General features: G+C 43.0%; 1 protein-coding gene across 2 annotated transcripts in view; it reads right to left on the bottom strand.

Moving 5' to 3' along the window:
- The window catches only part of MLIP (muscular LMNA interacting protein), a 446,927-nt gene that overhangs the window by 92,002 nt on the left and 334,049 nt on the right, over positions 1 to 20,876 (bottom strand). For both annotated transcript variants that reach the window (XM_068281387.1, XM_068281389.1), the window contains 2 exons: positions 14,817 to 14,870; positions 91 to 135 (listed from right to left, as the gene is read on the bottom strand). In XM_068281387.1, coding sequence (XP_068137488.1) covers positions 91 to 135; positions 14,817 to 14,870 — 99 coding nt within the window. The remainder of the gene's footprint in view (positions 1 to 90; positions 136 to 14,816; positions 14,871 to 20,876) is intronic.

Here is a 20,876-nt window from a genome sequence, read left to right as displayed (position 1 = left end):
ACCAACAATTTTTTCAATAAATATTCATTTTCTTTTCTTGAAATGAATATATATTCGAGATCGAGAGCACATACAGCCAATTAGACTTACATATTTGGTTTCTCGTCCAGCTGTCTTTGGTGGAGTTTTTGTAACCTGTACATGCAAAGAAGAGAAAATGTAATATTACTAACACTAGCATGGACATTAAAAATATTAACATGCCAGTGAAATAGGTGTGGATTAACTGTGCAAAATGTGATTAAAGACTGTTCTTAGGAGTTAAATTACAAGAAAGGCATAAAAGCCTTCCCCACCTTCCCTAATGCTAATAAGCAACAAGCTCTGTGTCATCTGTGGTGGCCTACAGAAGGCAGTGATAATCTCAAGGGAGTTGAAACCGCTTCTTACTTAGCGCCGGTTAGTGAATCAGGCCCAATCTGTCACATTGTAACAGCACTGTAATTAAAGTAAGCTAACTCAATACAAATTAACTATATATAACTGGTAGTAGTAGACTAGTTGTAGTAGTACTAGTAGAACTTCAACTGACGGAGTGACAAGAGCACACACTGACTGTCTATCTGTCACACACTGACTGACTAACAGCAGCACTGCAGTAACTATCTGTAGTAAATGAAGCTAACACAGTAGTAGTACTCTCTCTAACAACTAACTACACAATAAAACTAGTAGTAGTACAGTAATCTAATCCCTAATAACCTACAAGCTACACTGTAGCTAAGGCTGGCAGCAGGCCTAGCCTGTGCACACAGCAGGCCCTAACCTAGCCTAGCAGCTGCAGCACTGAGTCTGACTGTCACACTGACTAAAATCAAAATACAAGCTAGCTAACTAAAAAACAATAAAATACTGGTGTAGTACAGGTGTTTAGGAGTAAAAATGCTAGGTTTAGCACAGTAATACAGCACTTGCTTAGCCAAACACCACTGGAGATGTCTCTCAGTGAGCAGTCACAACAAGCAAGGACAAGATTCTCATCATGGTGACTGCCTTATATACAGGAGGGGCTGCCCAGGGTTCCCCTGTGTGATTGGTTGCTAGGGCTACGCCTTGGAGCCCTCTGATTGGCTCAATTACGTTACGGACATCATCTCCATGGTTACGCTATCCAAATTGGGTACTCGAACTAGGTATCCGGTCGGATTTCCGGATACTTAATACGTATCCGAGTTCGCTCGGATAGTGCATTCCGGATTTATCCATCTATCCAGAATCCATATCCGAGGTCAGATACCAGAAAACCATTAGGATATCCGGGTAGTTCAAGTATCCGAAATCAGGATGAGCATTCCTGGTGCCTTTAGCTTCTCTGTCAGGCATACAATACAGAACTGGATCAGAACCCTAACAAACCTTTTTGGTATGTTTCTGGTGCAGTTCTGTATCATGCCGGAAGAAGAAACATCTAGTTTCTTATTGAAGGTGTTACCTGGATTAACTTTTGTTGGCTTAATGCCAGGATATACACGATTAAGAAAAAGCCCAACCTGTCTTATCTTGGGAATCAGTTGAAAAGAGTGTCTGAGCCATCTGTATTAAAAGGGCACCTCCATAGACGTCAATGTTTTTTCTGCAAATTTTGGCTACAAGGTGGTGAAAAGGGTGCCTGAGTTCTCATTTCGGCTACAAAGTTTTCAATTTGGCTACAAAAGGGCGCCCCTTTGTAGCCCATATTTTTGATTTGGCTACAAGGTTTTTGATTCGGCTACAAAAGGGCACCCATTTATAGCCCATATTTTTTATTTGGCTACAAGGTTTTTGATTTGGCTACAAAAGGGCACCCATTTATAGCCCATATTTTTGATTCGGCTACAAGGTTTTCGGCTTCAAGGTTTTTGATTCTGCTACAAAAGGGCACCCTTTTATAGCCGAGATTTTCAATTCAGGGGTGGGGTGGGTTGGGGGTGTTAGGATTAGGCATCAGAAGTGGGCTTTGGTCTTAGGGTTAGGCACCACCGGGGGGGTAGTTCTGTGTGATAGTAGGGAGAAATTAGGTCATAGTAATCACTTTTCTCAGCTATATTACTTTTCTAGGCAATGTCAATTTTTTAGGCTATATCCAGTGCCCTTTTATAGTCCAACAAATTTCACCTATAACAGCATTCTTTTTATAAACTAAAACTAGCTTTTTGTCTACATTGGGCACCTTTTGTAGCTGAATTTGGCATCTCGGCTATACCAGAGGCCCTTTGTTGCAGATTTGCTTTTTCGGATTTGGAATTTCGGCTACACCAGGTGCCCTTTGTTGCAGATTTGCTTTTTTTCGTCTATATCAGGCGTCCTTTTTTCCAGGCGCCCTTTTCAAATGTACGCCCTATCCTGACATGTGAATTCCTGACACTTCTATTCCAGCTCCCCACGCTTCCTCTTTAGCAGTTCTGCAATTCCTTTGCTCTGCATTCTATGGGTTTCAATCACAAAAATGCAGTAAAATTGCAGGCAGCATCAAGCAATTTTACTGGTATCTATGCTAGATAGGTAGGTGTAAGTAATGCCAGTTGCGCTTTCTACAATTTTACAGAAGTTTTGTTAATCAAGCCCTGTGGCTGGTCCTCACAAGTCCCAGCTAGAGATAGGATGTTTCTTGTATGCTTTTCAAATATAAGTCAGTGACAAAATGAAAAGGAAGATTTTTGGGGGGGAACATCTTTAAGAAAGTCTAAAACTTTACAAGACTTTTGAGACTATGCCCCTTTCTTGTGCCAAAGGTGCTAGGATGGACAACAAGGGTGTCCATTTTGAATGCCTGCTTCTTGGCTTTGTCATGGAAGGTTACTGTTACTGATATCTGACTTGTTAACATATGTTTCCATCCTGCCCTGTCATTCTGCTTGATACCTGTAACCTGTCTACATTTACCCTCTCCAATCTCTGGCCCATCCTCATCTGAAGCTCAGTATGTATTTATTTGTACCAAACTTGGTAGTTTGCGAGCTGTCAGGTTTTACCATCTGTGTAAGCCTGGGGGCTGCAACCAGGGCTGGATTTGTACATTTTACTCCCCAAAGCTCACTATCACCAGCTGCCCCTGAAAAAACAGCATCCTAAATACATCCTCAACACGGCAGGGAATTGATTGTAGGCTCCACTGACGACATTTAGAAAAGTGATGGCAGGGAATACATTAGAAGCTTCTTTGACAACAGTTAGTTAAGTGATGGCAGGGATTACATTATAAGCTTCTCTGAGGACAGTAAGTGACATGATGGCAGGGATTACATTATAAACTTCTCTGAGGACAGTAAGTGACATGATGGCAGGGATTACATTATAAGCTTCTCTGAGGACAGTAAGTGACATGATGGCAGGCATTACATTATAAGCTTCTCTGAGGACAGTTAGTGACATTAGGGTAGGTAATGCATTATAAGCTCCTCTGAGGACAGTTAATGACATTAGGGTTGGTAATGCATTATAAGCTCCTCTGAGGACAGTTAGTGACATTAGGGTAGGTAATGCATTATAAGCTCCTCTGAGGACAGTTAGTGACATTAGGGTAGGTAATGCATTATAAGCTCATCTGAGGACAGTAAGTGACATAATGGCAGGGATTACATTATAAGCTCCTCTGAGCACAGTTACTGACATAATGGCAGGGATTGTAAACTCCTTGGCATGTAACACATTCAGTGAGTGACAGGCAGCTCAGAGATCACTGTAAGTGTCTGTTCACTGCCCCTTCTTACCGCAGTGCCAGATGTTGGTAGCCACCCACCACTATGTGAAAACTCTGTGTAGCAGGACGAATGTTTGTCAGGATAACGGCTATTACCACCCTACTGCCCCCATTGCTTACCTGGTGCTGTAGGCCATAGCCTTTGTGGCCTTGCCTGAAATCCGCCCATGGCTGCAACTTATTTTCTACCCACAGCACAACATACCTTCTATCAGGGGCTCTGATCAACACCTGGGCCCATATTAACTTTTTCTCCTGAGTATTCTCCAGGTGATATTTTTAAACTTTTTAATAAAATGCCTTTTAAGCCATCAGAAAGCAAGAAAATACTCAAAATAATTTTGATATCACTTTCTGACACTTTTTTAGTTGAAAAGTGCTGGAAAGTTATTTTAAATCGAAGATGAAAAATTATCTCCAAGGAGAAAACTCAGGTGAAAAAGTAAATTGCATATGGGCCCTGGTACTTAGACTTTTCTACCTGGCTTCTCCCAGTCCCAGAACACTTGTCATCACTGACACTTAAGATCAGCGCCTCATCTTTGGCAGTCCATTAGAATACAGTAATATATGTATATATAGGTCAAAAGTCCTTGTAGCTGAAATATGTAATTGCCAATGTGCACAATCGCATCAAGGACAACAATAAATCTAATAAGTGCTCAAGACTCTTGTCTTCTTGCCTACAAAGCAATGTATTCCCTCACACAGAAATGTAAATCTGCATATATTTGGGCTAATAAGTACATAATCTCTGGAGACAGCATGCCATGTCCTACTGCATTAAAAACAGATTAGGTTTGGGACCATTGTTCTTAGTTTTAAATATTCAATTGTATTACAACTCATTACAATTCAGGAAATGAAAAACCTTCTTTAATTACACAATATAATTAATTAAAATTGAATATTTATCTCTGAGTATGCTAATCGTTAAAATCGTTTAGTAGTTTAAGCAAAATTTTATAACAAATGTTGTTATAATTTATCTAATATACTGGTTGAGTTGCTTAAAGTGTAATTTTTTCACAGTGTGAAGTTAAAGAGGAACTGTACTGTATATAACTTAATAAATCAAAATGATTAGTAGTACAATATTCATTCAGAAATTATTTAGTCAGTGCTTGCCAATTGTAAATTCTTACTTAGCCCTGATTTACAATGTTAAATGTATCATTGATGCAGGCATCTTTACTGCTGGCAAGGTGAATCACTGCCGATTGGAGTCCCCCCCCCCCTTCTCAACACCCCCACCCCCCCCCCCTCCCTGTGAAGTGAGCAGAAATGTCACATGATTTGCAAGACTGCTCTGGGAAAGGAGGATGCATGACATCATAGAGTATGCTAAATATCACTGGGGGCTTTATTGTTAAAAAAAATAATATCACTGGGGGCAAGATTGCATACCAATATACAGCAATATATAGATGTAAAAAGCATTTCTGTTGCTAGAACCAGAATACTTAGATAAAAATAGGAATTCTGAATAATTTCTTGAATTCAAATATATCTCATTGTTTGCTCTTTACATGTAAGGCATCCTGAATTTGTAGAACTTTGGAGACAGTTAATTTGGGGCCATATTCACAAAAGTCATAAAGCCGCTGTGCACAGGGAGCGCATGGTAATTTTACTGCTACTCATATTTTTAATGTTGTGTGCATTATGCAGTTACCTTGGTAATGCAAGCGTTTCTAGAATAACGTGGGCATATCTCTAACAATGCTTGTGTTGCCTAGGTTACATGATGGGTCATGCTAATTACACAACACGTGTCTCCATCAGCATAAGTAACATTAAAATTTGCCTGTGCTCTCTGCAAATGGCAAGTTTATTCAATGTCTGTGAATATGGCTCTTTGTTTTTTCGGCTTCATCCACTTTAAAATAATACTAGCTATCTGGCTGTTGAGCTATATTTGTGGCTTCAGTAGTGTCATGGTCATAAACCTGGAATAAATATGCAGCCAGTGAAGTCAGCAATACTTGAGCTATGTTTTCCTGGGTCAGTGATGCAGAAAGTGTTAAATACAGCGGATGAAAAGTAAACCAAGAAGAATATTCTGTTTCAAACTTTTTTTATCAACATTTTAGGACAATAAAATTAAAACTGGTACCGATTATCTTTCTCAGTAACCAGGATCATTACAAAAGACAACAAAATGCTTACGTCTTAATATAATATTAACACATGAAGGTTCAGATGACCTCATCTTTTAAATTTCCAGCTCTGATGTTAGTAGTTACCGTATTATTTGTGTATAAGACGCTCCAGAATATAAGACGCACCCAAGTTTAGAGGGCAAGAAACAGGGAAAAAAATATAAACTAAACCTGGTGCGTCCATATTTCAGGAGCATCTTGTACATGCCCTCCCTCAAATGGTGTCCCCCTGTGTACCTCATGTGTCCTCTTATCTCTCCCTGTCTACCCTAAGTGTCCTCTGGGCTCCTACCCTGTGTCCTGTGGTCTCCCCCCTGTGCTCTGTAGTCTTCCCCGTCTCCTCTGGTCTCCCCCTGAGCGCCCTCTGGTCTGCCCCGTGTCCTCTGGTCTGCCCCCCTGTGCTCTCTGGTCTGCCCCCCTGTGCCCTCTGGTCTGCCCCCCCTGTATCCTCTGGTCTGCCCCCCTGTGTCCTCTGGTCTGCCCCCTTTAGCCTGTGATCTTCCCCCTGTGTCCTTTGGTCCCCCCCTGTACCCTGTGGTCACCCCCGTGTCCTCTGGTCCCCTCTGTGCCTTGTGGTCACCCTCCTGTGCCCTCTGGTCTGCCCCCCTGTGTGCTCTGTCCCCCTCTGTGCCTTGTGGTCGCCCCCCTGTGCCCTGTGGTCCCCCCCATGTTTCCCTGCTGAGCCTGGCTCCCCGCTGTGTGTTTATCCTACCCCCCGCTTACGTGTCCAAGCCCCCCTGCTTATGTCACCGGGTCCCCCCTGTGTATGAAGCGGCAGCGGGCAGCAGCTTACCTCCTCCATCTTGCCCGCGGCAATTGAAGACATCCAGCTCCTGTGTGCGACTTCCTCTAGTGCCGGCTTCTAATGACGCGTAATTGGTGATGCATCATTAGAAGCCGGCACTAGAGTAAGCCGCACACAGGAGCCGGATGTCTTCAATCGCCGCAGGCAAGATGGAGGAGGTAAGCTGCTGCCTGCTGCCGCTTCTTACATAGGGGAGACCCGGCGACATAAGCGCAGGGGGGGGGGGGGGCTTATACATGTAAGCGGGGGGAGGTAGGCTAAACACACAGCGGGGAGCCAGGCACAGGGGGGAAATAGGCAGGGAATCCCCGACGTATCGGCGGTTCGTATCGGCGGGCGTTCGGAAGTCGAGGATTCCCTGCCTTTGCCGTATAAGACGCAGGGACTTTTTCACCCCATTTTTTGGGGAGAAAAAGTGCGTCTTATACGGCGAAAGATACGGTATTTAAAACGTAAATTGAATGCATGCTTACATGGAGATAAGTGTTGCTTAAAGTGAACCACCAGACTAAAAATTACTCAGCAGCACTGAAAAGGCTTGGTGTTTCTTTAACAGTTTCTCAGCATCAGAACTTTGTTTTTCTTACCCAAGCCTCATTTTTAGCTGCACGGAAGCTAAGCTCCGCCCCATCAAATACATTTTCCCCCTGATGCTGTGGGAAGCAGCATGATGGTATTTCTGATGTTGTTGTTCTCCTTCTGTTTTGGCACAAATTAGTTTTTTTAAATTTTGAATTTGAGATTTGAAGCCTAGCGGGCGCAGCTGGGAGGAGTGATCACGACACAGGACAGTTGGAACTGTGTCTTATGCTCTATGTCACCTCCTTTCAAATCACAAACATTTGCCTGTTCTTTTAAAACAGGGTGGGTAAGAAATTATATTACCTATCTATTTTAATTAACATAGCTAATTAACTTAAAGGGGCACTATGGCGCAAAATTTGAAAATGTAAAATATGTGCAGACAAACAAATAAGAAGTATGTTTTTTCATGAGTAAAATGAGCCATAAATTACTCTTCTCCTATGTTGCTGTGACTTACAGTAGGTAGTAGAAATCTGACAGAAGCGACAGGCTTTGGACTTGTCCAACTCTTCTTGGGGGGATTCTCAGGGATTTATTTATTTTAGAAAGCACTTAGTGAGTGGCAGTTTCTCTGTCTAGCTGCCCCCAAAAAATGTGTAGCAAGCAGGGAAGCTGGCCAGCATCATTGTTTAAATGCTTTTTAGGGAACATCTTTATAAAGAATAAAACCCTTGCTGAGACTCCCCTATGAAGAGATGGAATAGTCATCATGCCCCTTTAAGGACAGTATGGGCTTGATTCACTAAACTGTAATAACTCATATCACGGCCGTTTTCATGTTTGTGCGCAATCACAAAAATACGCACGAAAACGGCTGTGATATGAGTTATCACGTTTTAGTGAATCAAGCCCAATGTTTGATTAGGCTGAATTTCCTCTTTACAGTTGCCTCAGTTTAGTTTGAGAGCTGCTCAGCTGAACTAGTCTCAAATGTAAACACATTTTAACCCCATGGGTAGAAACTTAAAGGACAACTGTAACAACAGTGTAAGGAAGGCTGCCATATTTATTTCCTTTTAACCACCCTGGTGTTCTGATTAAATCGCCAGGGTGGCTGCGGGAGGGTTTTTTTTAAATAAAAAAAAAACTATTTCATGCAGCCAACTGAAAGTTGAAACTGGGGGGAGTTCAGCTCCATAGAATAGACTGTGTAGGCATGGCTCTCATACTACATGAAGGGCGGTAAGATTGGTCTGTGATCTTTCATTTTCCAAAGACTATAGTCTGATGTGTGTATGCACCTTTAGAGATAGAGGATCAGCAGGACAGCCAGGCAACTAGTATTGTTTAAAAGGAAATAAATATGGCAGTCCCCATATCCTTCTTGTTACAGTTGTCCTTTAATGGTAGTTTGTTGTGGAGTGGATGTACGGCAAGCAGGGGAAAACAAAATGGCATGGAAATTTCACACCTGGGCAAATTCATGAAAATGCAGTAAATGACTGGGCACAGGAATCCAACTGCGATTTCACTGGTACATATGAAAGTTACTTAGGGTACATGGTGCAAAACTTTCTTGTTGTCTTTTGCTGCTATGGTAATGCATGCTATGCAAGAGGTATAGCATGAATTACACTAGTAATGCGAACAGTAATGTGGGTTGCACTAATTGCATAGCGTGTGCTATGTAGGCTGTGTAAGTAATAGTAAAATTAATTGCTGTGCACTTCCTGCACACTGGAACTTTACTGAAGTTTAGTGAATATGGCCCATGTCCCTTATAGGCCTCGTGGCAGAAGGACAAAGGCCGGTTCTCACATAAGGCAAGGTGAAACATTTGCATCAGGCGCAGATATTATAGGCGCAGCATGTTTATACTGTGTTTACACTTGCAGCATGCAGTCAGAGTAGGAGGAGAAGCGAGAGGAGAGCAAGCGAGGTAAAGAAGTAACCATTGGGGAAAAGCTTCTGCTTGTGCGGTGTGAAGAGTCTGATAGTGAGTTAGGAGGTGGAGGGCAGGAGAGCAGCATTGTTTCATTTGATTTGCACAGTATAAGGAAGAAGGTGGCACTGCTGTCCTGACGGAGGAGGAATATAGGCTGGCCGACTGGCTGAGGGTGAGCAGTTTGTTTGTCACAGACTCACAGTCATCCAGTGTGCTATAGACATGCAATCTGTCTCTGATGCCTTGGCACCTCTCCTCACACAACCATTCACTGACCCTGACTCAGCAGCTGCACACTATCACTGCTCAATCACGCAAGTCGTGGATGAAATCGCACCCCTCACCAATGTCCGCCCACACCGTGCCAGTCACCAACCCTGGCTGACCAAAGCTACTAAACAGTTAAAGGGGTGCTCTAGGGTAGCTGAACGCCATTGGAGAAAAACTAATACTAATGAGGATTTCATTACTTACAAAAAAGAGGTAAACAAGTTTAAAACCGCTCTCTCTTCTGCAAAACAATCATACTTCTCCTCCCTCATATCCTCCCACTAGCACAATCCAAACTGCCTGTTCAGTACTTTCAACTCCCTTCTCCAACCACCCCCTCCTCCTCCTTCTTCATGCTTATCAGCTGAAGAATTTGCAACATACTTTACAGATAAAATTGCAAAAATCCATAGTGTGTTTTCCACGCAGACATCAAACTCCATCTCCACTCCTCTTGTTGACTGCTCTCTTTCCAGTTTCTCTCCACTCTCCGAACATTCACTCTCTTCCCTTATCTCCAAATCCCATCTAACCACCTGTTCTTTGGATCCTATCCCATCACATCTCATTCCACAGCTATCCACATCCCTCATCCCTGCCCTAACATCGCTGTTTAACCTATCCCTCTCCACCGGAATTTTTCCATCCTCACTCAAGAGGGCTGTTGTAACACCACTACTTAAAAAACCATCTCTAGACCCCACCGATCTTGCTAACTACTGCCCAGTGTCACTTCTTCCATTTGCATCTAAATTACTTGAACGCCACATTCATGCTGAACTAAGTCAGTATTTATCTGCAAATTCCTTGCTTGATCAGTTCCTATCTGGCTTCCGGCCAAACCACTCCACAGAAACAGCCCTCACCAAAGTAGCTAATGATCTCCTCACAGCTAAATCCAAAGGCTATTATTCCATACTCATCCTTCTAGATCTGTCATCAGCATTCGACACTGTCGACCACACTCTACTCCTACAGATCCTTTCATCTATAGGAATAAAGGACCTCTCTCTCTCCTGGATATCTTCCTACCTCTCTGAAAGGTCTTTCACTGTTTCTTATTCAGATCAGGCCTCCTCTTCACATCCTCTGTCTGTTGGGGTACCTCAAGGCTCTGTCCTTGGTCCCCTCCTCTTCTCCATCTACATGCACGGTCTTGGTAACTTAATCAGCTCATTTGGTTTCCAATACCACCTATATGCAGACGATACAAAACTGTACCTCTCGGCCCCAGACCTTAACTCCCTCCTCACACGGGTTCCTGACTGCCTGTCCGCTATTTCCTCTTTCATGTCCTGTCGCTTCTTAAAACTTAATATGAATAAAACTGAACTAATAGTCTTTCCACCATCCCTGTCCACCCTTTTGCCTGATATTACAATAAATGTTAACAACACGTCTATAACATCAGTTCCCAAAGCACGGTGCTTGGGGGTAATATTTGATTCTTCTCTCTCATTTACTCCTCACATTAACTCCCTAACCAGCTCCGGCCATTTCCAACTGAAAAACATAGCACGTATCCGACCTTTTCTCTCCCATGACACAACCAAAATGTTAGTACATGCTCTTATTATATCTCGATTGGACTATTGCAATATATTGCTTGGTGGACTTCCAACTAACCGACTAACACCGCTCAATTCTGTACTCAACTCTGCTGCTCGACTCATTCATCTCTCCTCTCGCTCTTCCTCTGCTGACCCTCTCTGTCAAGCTCTTCACTGGCTACCAATTAATGAAAGGATTCAGTTCAAACTCTTAACCCTAACCTACAAAGCTCTCCACAATCTCTCTCCCCTGTACATCTCCTCACTAGTCTCCAGATACCAACCCAACCGCAATCTCAGATCTGCACATGAGCTTCTTCTATCCTCTTCTACAATTACCTCCTCACATTCACGTGTACAAGACTTCTCACGTGCCTCACCCCTCCTCTGTAATGCTCTTCCACAACACATCCGCCACTCTCCCACCTTTGAAATCTTTAAACGCTCCCTCAAAACCCACCTTTTCCGACAAGCATATTCTCTAGCTTAGGCCATGCACCCACTAAATAACCTAATTACGCACTCCCTGTACATATACTGTATACATCCCCACCTCTTGTTTCCACCCCATTCCTTTAGATTTAGAATAAGCTCGCAAGGGCAGGGCTCTCACCCTTTTGTGTCATGGAATGTTATTCATTTAATTGCTTGCACACTGTTAGACATTTATACATTTTAGTCATCATGTTAAATCAAATTGTAATCAGCAGTGCTGTATCTTGTATCAGTGTTTATATTTGATGTATATCATTGTCTGTATCATTATGTATCCCTTGTTTGTTTTCTTACATTGTACAGCGCCACGGAATATGTTGGCGCTTTATAAATAAATAATAATAATAATAATTGAGTTGAGTTGCAGCATGTTATGTCTCAAGCATATGCTCCTTGGCTGACTGAGAACATTAAATGAAGCAGAGTAAATTGTCGGGTGCTATGCAATCATTCCAAATTGCGGGGGGTCTGGGGGGCGCATCCTCACAAGTTTGCCTCAGGCAGCAAACAGTCTAGAACCGACCCTGAGAGGGACTACTCTTCCCACTGAAACTACAGTTCCCAGGGCCTGCTACCTGGCTTTTGCAGCTGTCAGTCTCAAATATACTGAATTCAGCTTGAGAAAGCTCTTCAAAGAGCTCTTCAGAGCACTTCAAAGCTTAAAGGGCAGCAGAAGTGAGAGAGATGTGGAGGCTGCCATATTTATTTACTTTTAAGCAATACCACTTGCCTGGCTAGCCTGCTGATCCTCTGCCACTAATACTTTTAGCCATAGCCCCTGAACAAGCATGTCACATCTGACAAGATTAGCTGCATGCTTGTTTCTGGTGTGATTCAGACACTTTTGTAGTCAAATAGATCAGCGGGGCTGCCAGGCAACTGGTATTGTTTAAAAGGAGATAAATATGGCAGCCACCATATCACTCTCACTTCAGTTCCCCTTTAACTATGTTTCTGTATTCAGTCCTTCATCAATAAAGAGCTGAATTACTTTGATGGTGAAGGCTCGCTTTTTGCAAAAATGGTAAGGCATGGTTTAACTGGGAGGGCAGACCACCCACCCCCAACTACAGGGACTATAGCATTGCAGTCCCCATGGGACTCGTATATGGCTTCCAGGGTCATGAGCTTCAACTGAGGTAGTTAAAGAGGAACAGTAACTCAAAATTGAACTTCATCCCAATCTGTCACTGATACCCCCTTTCCCATGAGAAATCTTTTCCTTTTCTCTAACAGATCATAAGGGGGCCCTGTATGGCTGATATTGTGGTGAAACCCCTCCTACAGTTTGATGTCAGCACCAGTGTGCTAACATCACACTGTGGAAGCCTTGTTGCATTGTGGGAAAAATAACAGCTGTTTCCAACTGCCAAAAATGCATCATCTCTTTCCATAGACATCACCTGCCAGCAGAAAAGATGTCTCCTGTGAAAAATGTCAGAACGTAAATCGGGGAGAGGAAAGATTGACTAAATCATTTATAAATAATTATTGTGAAAATTAAGCACTTTTTTTCATTACGTTATTTTCACTGCAGTACCTCTTTAACCACTGCACTCCAAAGGGGTTTTTACCCTAACGGACAAGAGCGATTTTCACTTTTCAGAGCTCATCCTTTTTATTTGCCAAAAGCTTACTCACTAGTAATCACAATGAAATGATCTATATCTTGTTTTTTTCACCACCAATTGGCTTTTTGGGGTTGGTATTTGTTTTTAGTAATTCCTTTATTTTCTATGCATTTTAAAGGGGAAAAACAAGAAAAAAATGACAAAAATACACTATTTCTCTAATTTCATCCCCTATAGTTTTAATATAAACACTGCTACTGTGCCTAGAACCCACACATTTTATATGCCTAATTGTTCTGGTTATCACAAACTTTTAATTATATTCCTAGTACAAAGTATGGTGAAAATATAGTATTTGGAAATAAAGGTGTATTTTTTCTATGGTGTTTTTTTCCACTATTTTCTCATACACTGGAATGCACCCGCAAGAGCGCACACGTGCACTTGCAGGAGCGCATGCATGCGCACACCGGCAGCAGCACTGTCTGACTTAAAAAAAAAACGTCCTGGAGCCATTAAGAGGCTCTAGCACAGGGGTCTCAAACTCATGGCCCGCGGGCCATTTGCGGCCCTCGGTACAATATTTTGTGGCCCGCGCCGGCAAAAGCAAAAGAGACACAAAAGCTAACTATTTTACCTTATAGTTCGCTTCAATGCTCTCAAGTAATCCGCCGCATCCCCGCCGCTAAAGGAGGGCTGCAGAGCCCCCAAATCCCCTGGGCAAACATCCACGACTGCGCTGAGGGGCAGAGCTTCCAGCTGTAGGTCTGCCCCTCCTGTCGTCAATCGCCGCATGGATCGCCGCCTCTCCCCACCTCAGTCTGTGAAGGAAGAGTTAGAGGGGCGGGCAGAGGCGGCGATCCGCCACGATTGACGTCAGGAGGGGCAGACCTGAAGCTGAAAGCTCTGCCCCTTCCAGGAAATGCCGGCGGATTGCCCCCCCCCCCCCCCCTGGGCGATTTGGGGGCTCTGCAGCCCTCGTTTTGCGGCAGGGACACGTCGGATTACTTGTAATGGGAGCACTGAAACGAACTATAAAGTAGGACACTTCATGGTCAGAAGAAATAATTAAGACTATTAACCTCCCTGCCATTTATCCCGAGCTCAGCTCGGGGTAACCTGCCGCGGAGGATTCCTCAGGCCCTGCTGGGCCGATTTGCATAATTTTTTTTTGTTACACGCAGCTAGCACTTTGCTAGCTGCGTGTAACTTACGATCGCCGCCGCTCCGCGCCGATTCGCCGCAACCCGCCGCATCAGAGGGTGCCCCCCCCGAGACCCGTGCTCTGCCTGGCCAATCAGTGCCAGGCAGCGTCGAGGGGTGGTTCGGGACTCCCTCTGACGTCACGACGTCAATGACGTCGGTGACGTCATCGCGCCCGTCGCCATGGCGACGGGGGAAGCCCTCCTGGAAATCCAGTTCAGAACGGGATTTCCGGATGGGTAAATGCGCCGGCGGCGATCGGCGCATTCGGGGGGACGCCGCAGGGAGGGGGGAAGCATGTAGCTAGCGCTAGGCTAGCTACATGCTACAAAAAAAAAGCCAAAAAACACCCTCCCTGCCGTGCGCAGCAATTTTTTATAACGGCAGGGAGGTTAATGACATTTGAGGACTTTTTTTGTGAAATCCCTTATGCGGCCCAGCCTCATCCTGACTTTGCCTCCTGCGGCCCCCAGGTAGATTGAGTTTGAGACCCCTGCTCTAGCAGGACATTTTTATAAGTCATCTTGTCATTAAGTGGTTAAGAACATGTAAGCTAAGCCTAAGAACTGTCATTATTTTACCAGAATTCAATTCCTTTGTAAAATACTTACATTACCAGTTTTTAAGTCCTTCTTTGTTGTAGGCTTGGATGCAGGTTTATAATTCTCATAAAAAATAAAGAGAAAAAAAGTGTTAAAGTAAAATAATTTAGTGGCAGTAGTGGTAAATTACATTAAATTACATAAATTTTTCTCTCTTCGGGTGGCCAAGTTAAAGGGTTTTGAAGAAGGGGTGTCCCCTGCATCTTGGCTGCACAAAGCATGATTGCAGAATTTCCGGACAAACCCGACATTGATGATCAGCAGCAGATCTCATTACAAAACACAAAGGCGCAGACAAGCTATACACCCTCCTGACCTCTCTCTGTGTGTTACTGGTTGGGGCTGGAGACTCTATTAAGACGAAGGAGCAGCACAGCGATATATACCCTCTTCACCTCTCAAGATGCAGGGGACACCCCTCCTTCAAAACCCTTTAACATGGCAACGGCGCATTACACTGACACAGGACCTGGTGTAATGGAAAGCCAGGACTTTCAGCTTTTCAAAAAGGGTTAAATCTTGGTAGTGGAGCAAATAGAATTTATACCAGGAACTGCCAAACTATTCTGATGGTATAATACTTAAGTACCAAAATAATATTGCCCCTTTCTCATTTCCTCTGTTAGTGCACACTTTCACACTGAATGATTTCCAAACTTTAAACAAAATGGTACATATTCATAAAATTGTGATAAAGTTTCCATGCACAGCAGTGCACTGCAATTTTACCAGTACTTATGCCAGTTGTATAGGGCGCGTTTCTCAAACAGCACTACTTCCATTTCTGAAGTAACGCATGCATCGCTAGTACACTGTGTGTTACGCTACTTGCACAGTGCGCTTCACATTAGCAACAAATGCATTACCTTGGTTATAAGTAACAGTACAATTTTACTACAGCTAAATGAATATGTTCCAGTATTAGTAATTAGTATAAGTAAAATCTGACTAGACATACCACAGTTTTTATTTTATTTACCTCTTAGCCAAGTTATTCAACATTACTCAATATTCAGATAAAAAATGAATTGCCTCTGAATCCAAATCTGCCACTAGTTTATTACATTGTAAATGGTGAATGATAATGACATGTAAGGTAAAGAAGAAACTTTAACAGCTATATATTTTACCTTAATCTGGTATTGGAATAGCTATTTGAGAATATGTTTGTCAGCTCAGCACGACACACTCCAGTGGCATGTTCAGACTGCCTTCAACAGAGTGCGTCACACTGTGCTGGTTTTTTTTTCTTATTTTTTTTTTTTTCACAATACATCTTCAGATGAGTTATTCTGAGGATAAATACATGTAACTTTGAAGAACATAAACTTTGTTAATAATTGTAGAGCACACAAGGGTCTTGATTCACAAAGCCGTGTTAAATTATATCTTGATATGCTTAGTGCGTGGATTAGCACGCGTACAGCTTGGCGCACATAATAGTAAAGGTTTGCGCATATTAAGTTCCCCGTTCATGCGCTAAAATATGGGTTAGCGTGTGAATGGGGAAAGTTAATGCATGCAAACCTTTGCTTTTATGCTCGCAAACCTGTGCACTTGCTTACCCGCGCGCTAAGCATATAACGGCCATTGTATCATTTATCACGGCTTTGTGAATCAAGCCCAATGAGCGGTTACCTGAAAATGACATAACAAATTGATTTATTTGTTCCAAAGCTATCTCCTGAAATGTACTATTGCTGATAATGGTGTGAGGAGGAGGAACCCCATTGTCAGGAGGAAGTCCTTCCCTTTTGACTTTTCAAGTTTCTCTGTTGGTCATTTAACTGCTTGCTGACATGACACACTTTAAACTTGCGGATTACCCCAACTTTAGGCCCTCTTTACATGGTGGATGGAAAACAAATGTTTGACTGTCCTTTAAAATCACCTGTGTATTAAGTTATGGGCCTGTACACATGTATGCAGTTAAAGGTCGGTCCACCTGAAGGTTGTGAAAATGAAAGAACTGGCAGTGTGTGGATTGCGACAACAACCCATAGTTTTCTGCCTTGAATGATGGCGTTCACTACTATGTACTGTATGAGCAAGAACACTCTTACAGAAAGCTGACTTCAAATGCAGAAGTGTGTGCTGAGGAAACCACCAGAATGTAGGTGGTAGCCAGGCGAGCTAACCCTGCATATTCCAGGATGTTCTCACTTTTTTCGTAAAAATGTTCTGGCTAATCCCTATTCACTACAGATATGCTCCTTGTCTAGCTTCCTCATACCTGGGCAGCCAGCTGATAGCCAGTTTGCTAATGTAAAGCCTTGTACACATGTATGAGGCATGTTACCTAGTGGGCATCAGGATTTGATCCCTCGGGCAACATTGAAGGACCAAGACCTACTACATGCGTGTTTTTGTTGTCTGAATAATTGTCTGGGTAAACAAAGCCTTAATACCAAGCTGCATTTTGGCTATTTAGAAATCTACAAAAAGAGGAGGCACACCACTGTCACAATAATATTTAACCAACAATGAAAAGCACTGCCTATCATTTGAGGGAAATTAGACTTATACTTTTGCTTTTATTGTATTTTTCTTTTCCTTTTTTTTGCATTCATCTTTTTTTTTTTATAATTCATAAGTAGTCTGTGTGAAAAATTACAACAGGAAACCACAAAAGAGGACAACATTTTTTTTTCACACTGCAGCATCATTATAGTGTTTACAGTACAATCTGCTCTAGTAAACATATGCTGGGTTGGTTTGTTCAATATTCATTTACAGCATTTAGAATCAATCACTTTAACACAGACCATGTTTTCTACATAAGCAATTCACTTTTAAGACACTCTAATAAATCTGTGCTAAGAACTGTGCCAGCTCCCAAGACAAATTATGACACTTGTTGGATAGCTTGCCATGAGCAGCAAGAAAATAGTGGGCAAGACCAAAACGCTTTAATAAATCTAATTAACTTTTACAGTTTTCTAGGCTTGGTCAATTATGCCTAAAAGGTAGTGTAGAGAAATACACCCTGTGTGTATTTAGAGAGCATAGCCTCTGTGCCTAATCACAAGTTGTAATTTGATCCCTCACCTGTGTCAGCTGACTGCCATGGCAAAGAGGCTAATTTGAAAGCTCAGAATGTTAACAATATGTCTGCTTCCATGAAAGCAGGATGTAGATACATTGCAGATCTATATCTATTTGTATCAGCTGTAACAAAGAAATGTTTTTCTTTAAAGGTCATTATGCTGTTGCGTATCTTTTAGAGCAGAGAGAAGGTTCTGAGTTCAGGTCCGCTTTAACCACTTAAGGACTGCAGTCATAAAACCCCTTAAGGACCAGAGCCTTTTTTTCCATTCAGACCACTGCAGCTTTAACGGTTTATTGCTCGGTCATACAACCTACCACCTAAATGAATTTTACCTCCTTTTCTTTTCACTAATACAGCTTTCTTTTGGTGCTATTTGATTGCTGCTGTGAGTTTTACTTTTTATTATATTCATCAAAAAATACATGAATTTTGTCAAAAAAATGACTTCTTTTACTTTCTGTACTGACATTTTTCAATAAAGTAAAATTTCCTATACATTTGAGCGCGAAAGTTATTCTGCTACATGTTTTTGATTAAAAAAAAACAATTCAGTGTACATTTATTGGTTTGGGTAAAAGTTATAGCGTTTACAAACTGACCCCATTTTGGAAAGAAGACATCCCAAAGTATTCACTGAGAGGCATGGTGAGTTCATAGAAGATTTTATTTTTTGTCACAAGTTAGTGGAAAATGACACTTTGTGACAAAAAAAAAAATGAAATCTGCCACGGACTCACTATGCTCCTCTCTGAATCCCTTGAAGTGTCTACTTTCCAAAATAGGGTCATTTGTGGGGTGTGTTTACTGTCCTGGCATTTTGGGGGGTGCTAAATTGTAAGCACCCCTGTAAAGCCTAAAGGTGCTCATTGGACTTAGGGCCCCTTAGCGCAGTTAGGCTGCAAAAAAGTGCCACACATGTGGTATTGCCGTACTCAGGAGAAGTAGTATAATGTGTTTTGGGGTGTATTTTTACACATACCCATGCTGGGTGGGAGAAATATCTCTGTAAATGACAATTTTATGATTTTTTTTTACACACAATTGTCCATTTACAGAGATATTTCTCCCACTCAGCATGGGTATGTGTAAAAATACACCCCAAAACACATTATACTACTTCTCCTGAGTATGGCGATACCACATGTGTGGCACTTTTTTGCATCCTAACTGCGCTAAGGGGCCCAAAGTCCAATGAGTACCTTTAGGATTTCACAGGTCATTTTGCGACATTTGGTTTCAAGACTACTCCTCACGGTTTAGGGCCCCTAAAATGCCAGGGCAGTATAGGAACTCCACAAATGACCCCATTTTAGAAAGAAGACACCCCAAGGTATTCCATTAGGAGTATGGTGAGTTCAGGGAAGAACGGATGTAAATAATGCACTGGCGAATTGATAAGGGGGGGTCTGAGGGCAATCTGAGCGTGTGGGCGGGTGATTGGGTGCCCGCAAGGGGCAGATTAGGGTCTAATCTGATGGGTAACAGTGACAGGTGGTGATAGGGGGAGATTGATGGGTGATTGATGGGTAATTAGTGGGTGTTTAGGGTAGAGAACAGATGTAAACACTGCACTTGGGAGGTGAACTGATGTCGGATCTGCGGGCGATCTATTGGTGTGGGTGGGTGATCAGATTGCCCGCAAGGGGCAGGTTAGGGGCTGATTGATGGGTGGCAGTGACAGGGGTTGATTGATGGGTGATTGACAGGTGATTGACAGGTGATCAGGGGGGATAGATGCATACAGTACACAGGGGGGGGGGTCTGGGGGGGAGTCTGGGGAGAATCTGAGGGGGGGGGGTGATCAGGAGTACCCAGGGGGCAGTTTAGGGACTAAAAAAAAATAGCGTTGACAGATAGTGACAGGGAGTGATTGATGGGTGATTAGGGGGGTGATTGTGTGCAAACAGTGGTCTGGGGGGTGAGCAGGGGGGGGTCTGAGGGGTGCTGTGGGCGATCAGGGGGCAGGGGGGGCAGATCAGTGTGTTTGGGTGCAGACTAGGGTGGCTGCAGCCTGCCCTGGTGGTCCCTCGGACACTGGGACCACCAGGGCAGGAGGCAGCCTGTATAATGAACTTTGTAAACATTACAAAGCGTATTATACGCTTCCTATCCGGCGATCGTCGGGTTAACAAACCGCCGGCGCTTCCGATTGGCCGGCGGGTTGACGTCGCAGGTGGGCGGAGCCTATTGCCGGCGGATGCGCGCGCATCCCAGCACGCGATCCCCGGCAAAACAGTGCCCCAGGACCTGACGCCATTCTGCGTTACGTGGTCCTGGGGCTGCCACTTTGCCGCCGCCAATATGAAGTAGGCGGTCGGCAAGTGGTTAAGAAGGAAAATACTTGCAGTACCAATTCATAGATGTGCATCTTCCTTTCATTGACCTACAGCTGCCTGTTTTACTTCCAGTTACAAGTGAGTTTGAACCATTTCCAGTTTAGCTACGTGGGCAAGAACAGAGAAGAGTGATTTGTTGGTCAGCTGATAGCTGCCAACCTATTGATAGCCTGCCAGGGCTATAAGTACCTAGAAGAAAGGCATGACCTTAAAATGACCGGAGGTAGGAGGAAAGAGCAAATGGCTGAATTTTCCTGAGAACCCATGAAATTGTGCAGCAGGTAATTTTTTTATTTATTTTTTGAAAATATTGCAACAGTGTTTTACATATAATGCACAATTAATAATCCATATAAATGCATGAAAAAAAAACAACTTTACCTGATCTTTGAGTTAATACATAATCATGCAGTAGGATGATGCTACATCTTACATTGTAAGCTTGTCCTTGATCTATAAAATATGGATTTATGCTGATTCCATTAACAGAGACATTTTCACTTCAAATATCCAGTCAGAAATTAGAGCTAACAGAAGAATAAAAAAGGAGTTTCTGTGAATCAGATTGGGCTTAATTTACTATAGGGTGCTAACTTAGTTAGCACGCTTAAAAGCCCCTTAGCATGCCTAAAGCCCTTTAGGGCGTGCAAAGGCAAAGTTTAGCGCTGCCCGTAGCGTGCGTAA

The sequence above is a fragment of the Hyperolius riggenbachi genome, chromosome 4 (assembly GCF_040937935.1).
Source record: "Hyperolius riggenbachi isolate aHypRig1 chromosome 4, aHypRig1.pri, whole genome shotgun sequence".
Taxonomy (NCBI): domain Eukaryota; kingdom Metazoa; phylum Chordata; class Amphibia; order Anura; family Hyperoliidae; genus Hyperolius; species Hyperolius riggenbachi.
Note: the sequence above shows the minus strand (reverse complement) of the source record. Positions and strands in the feature narration are given on the sequence as shown.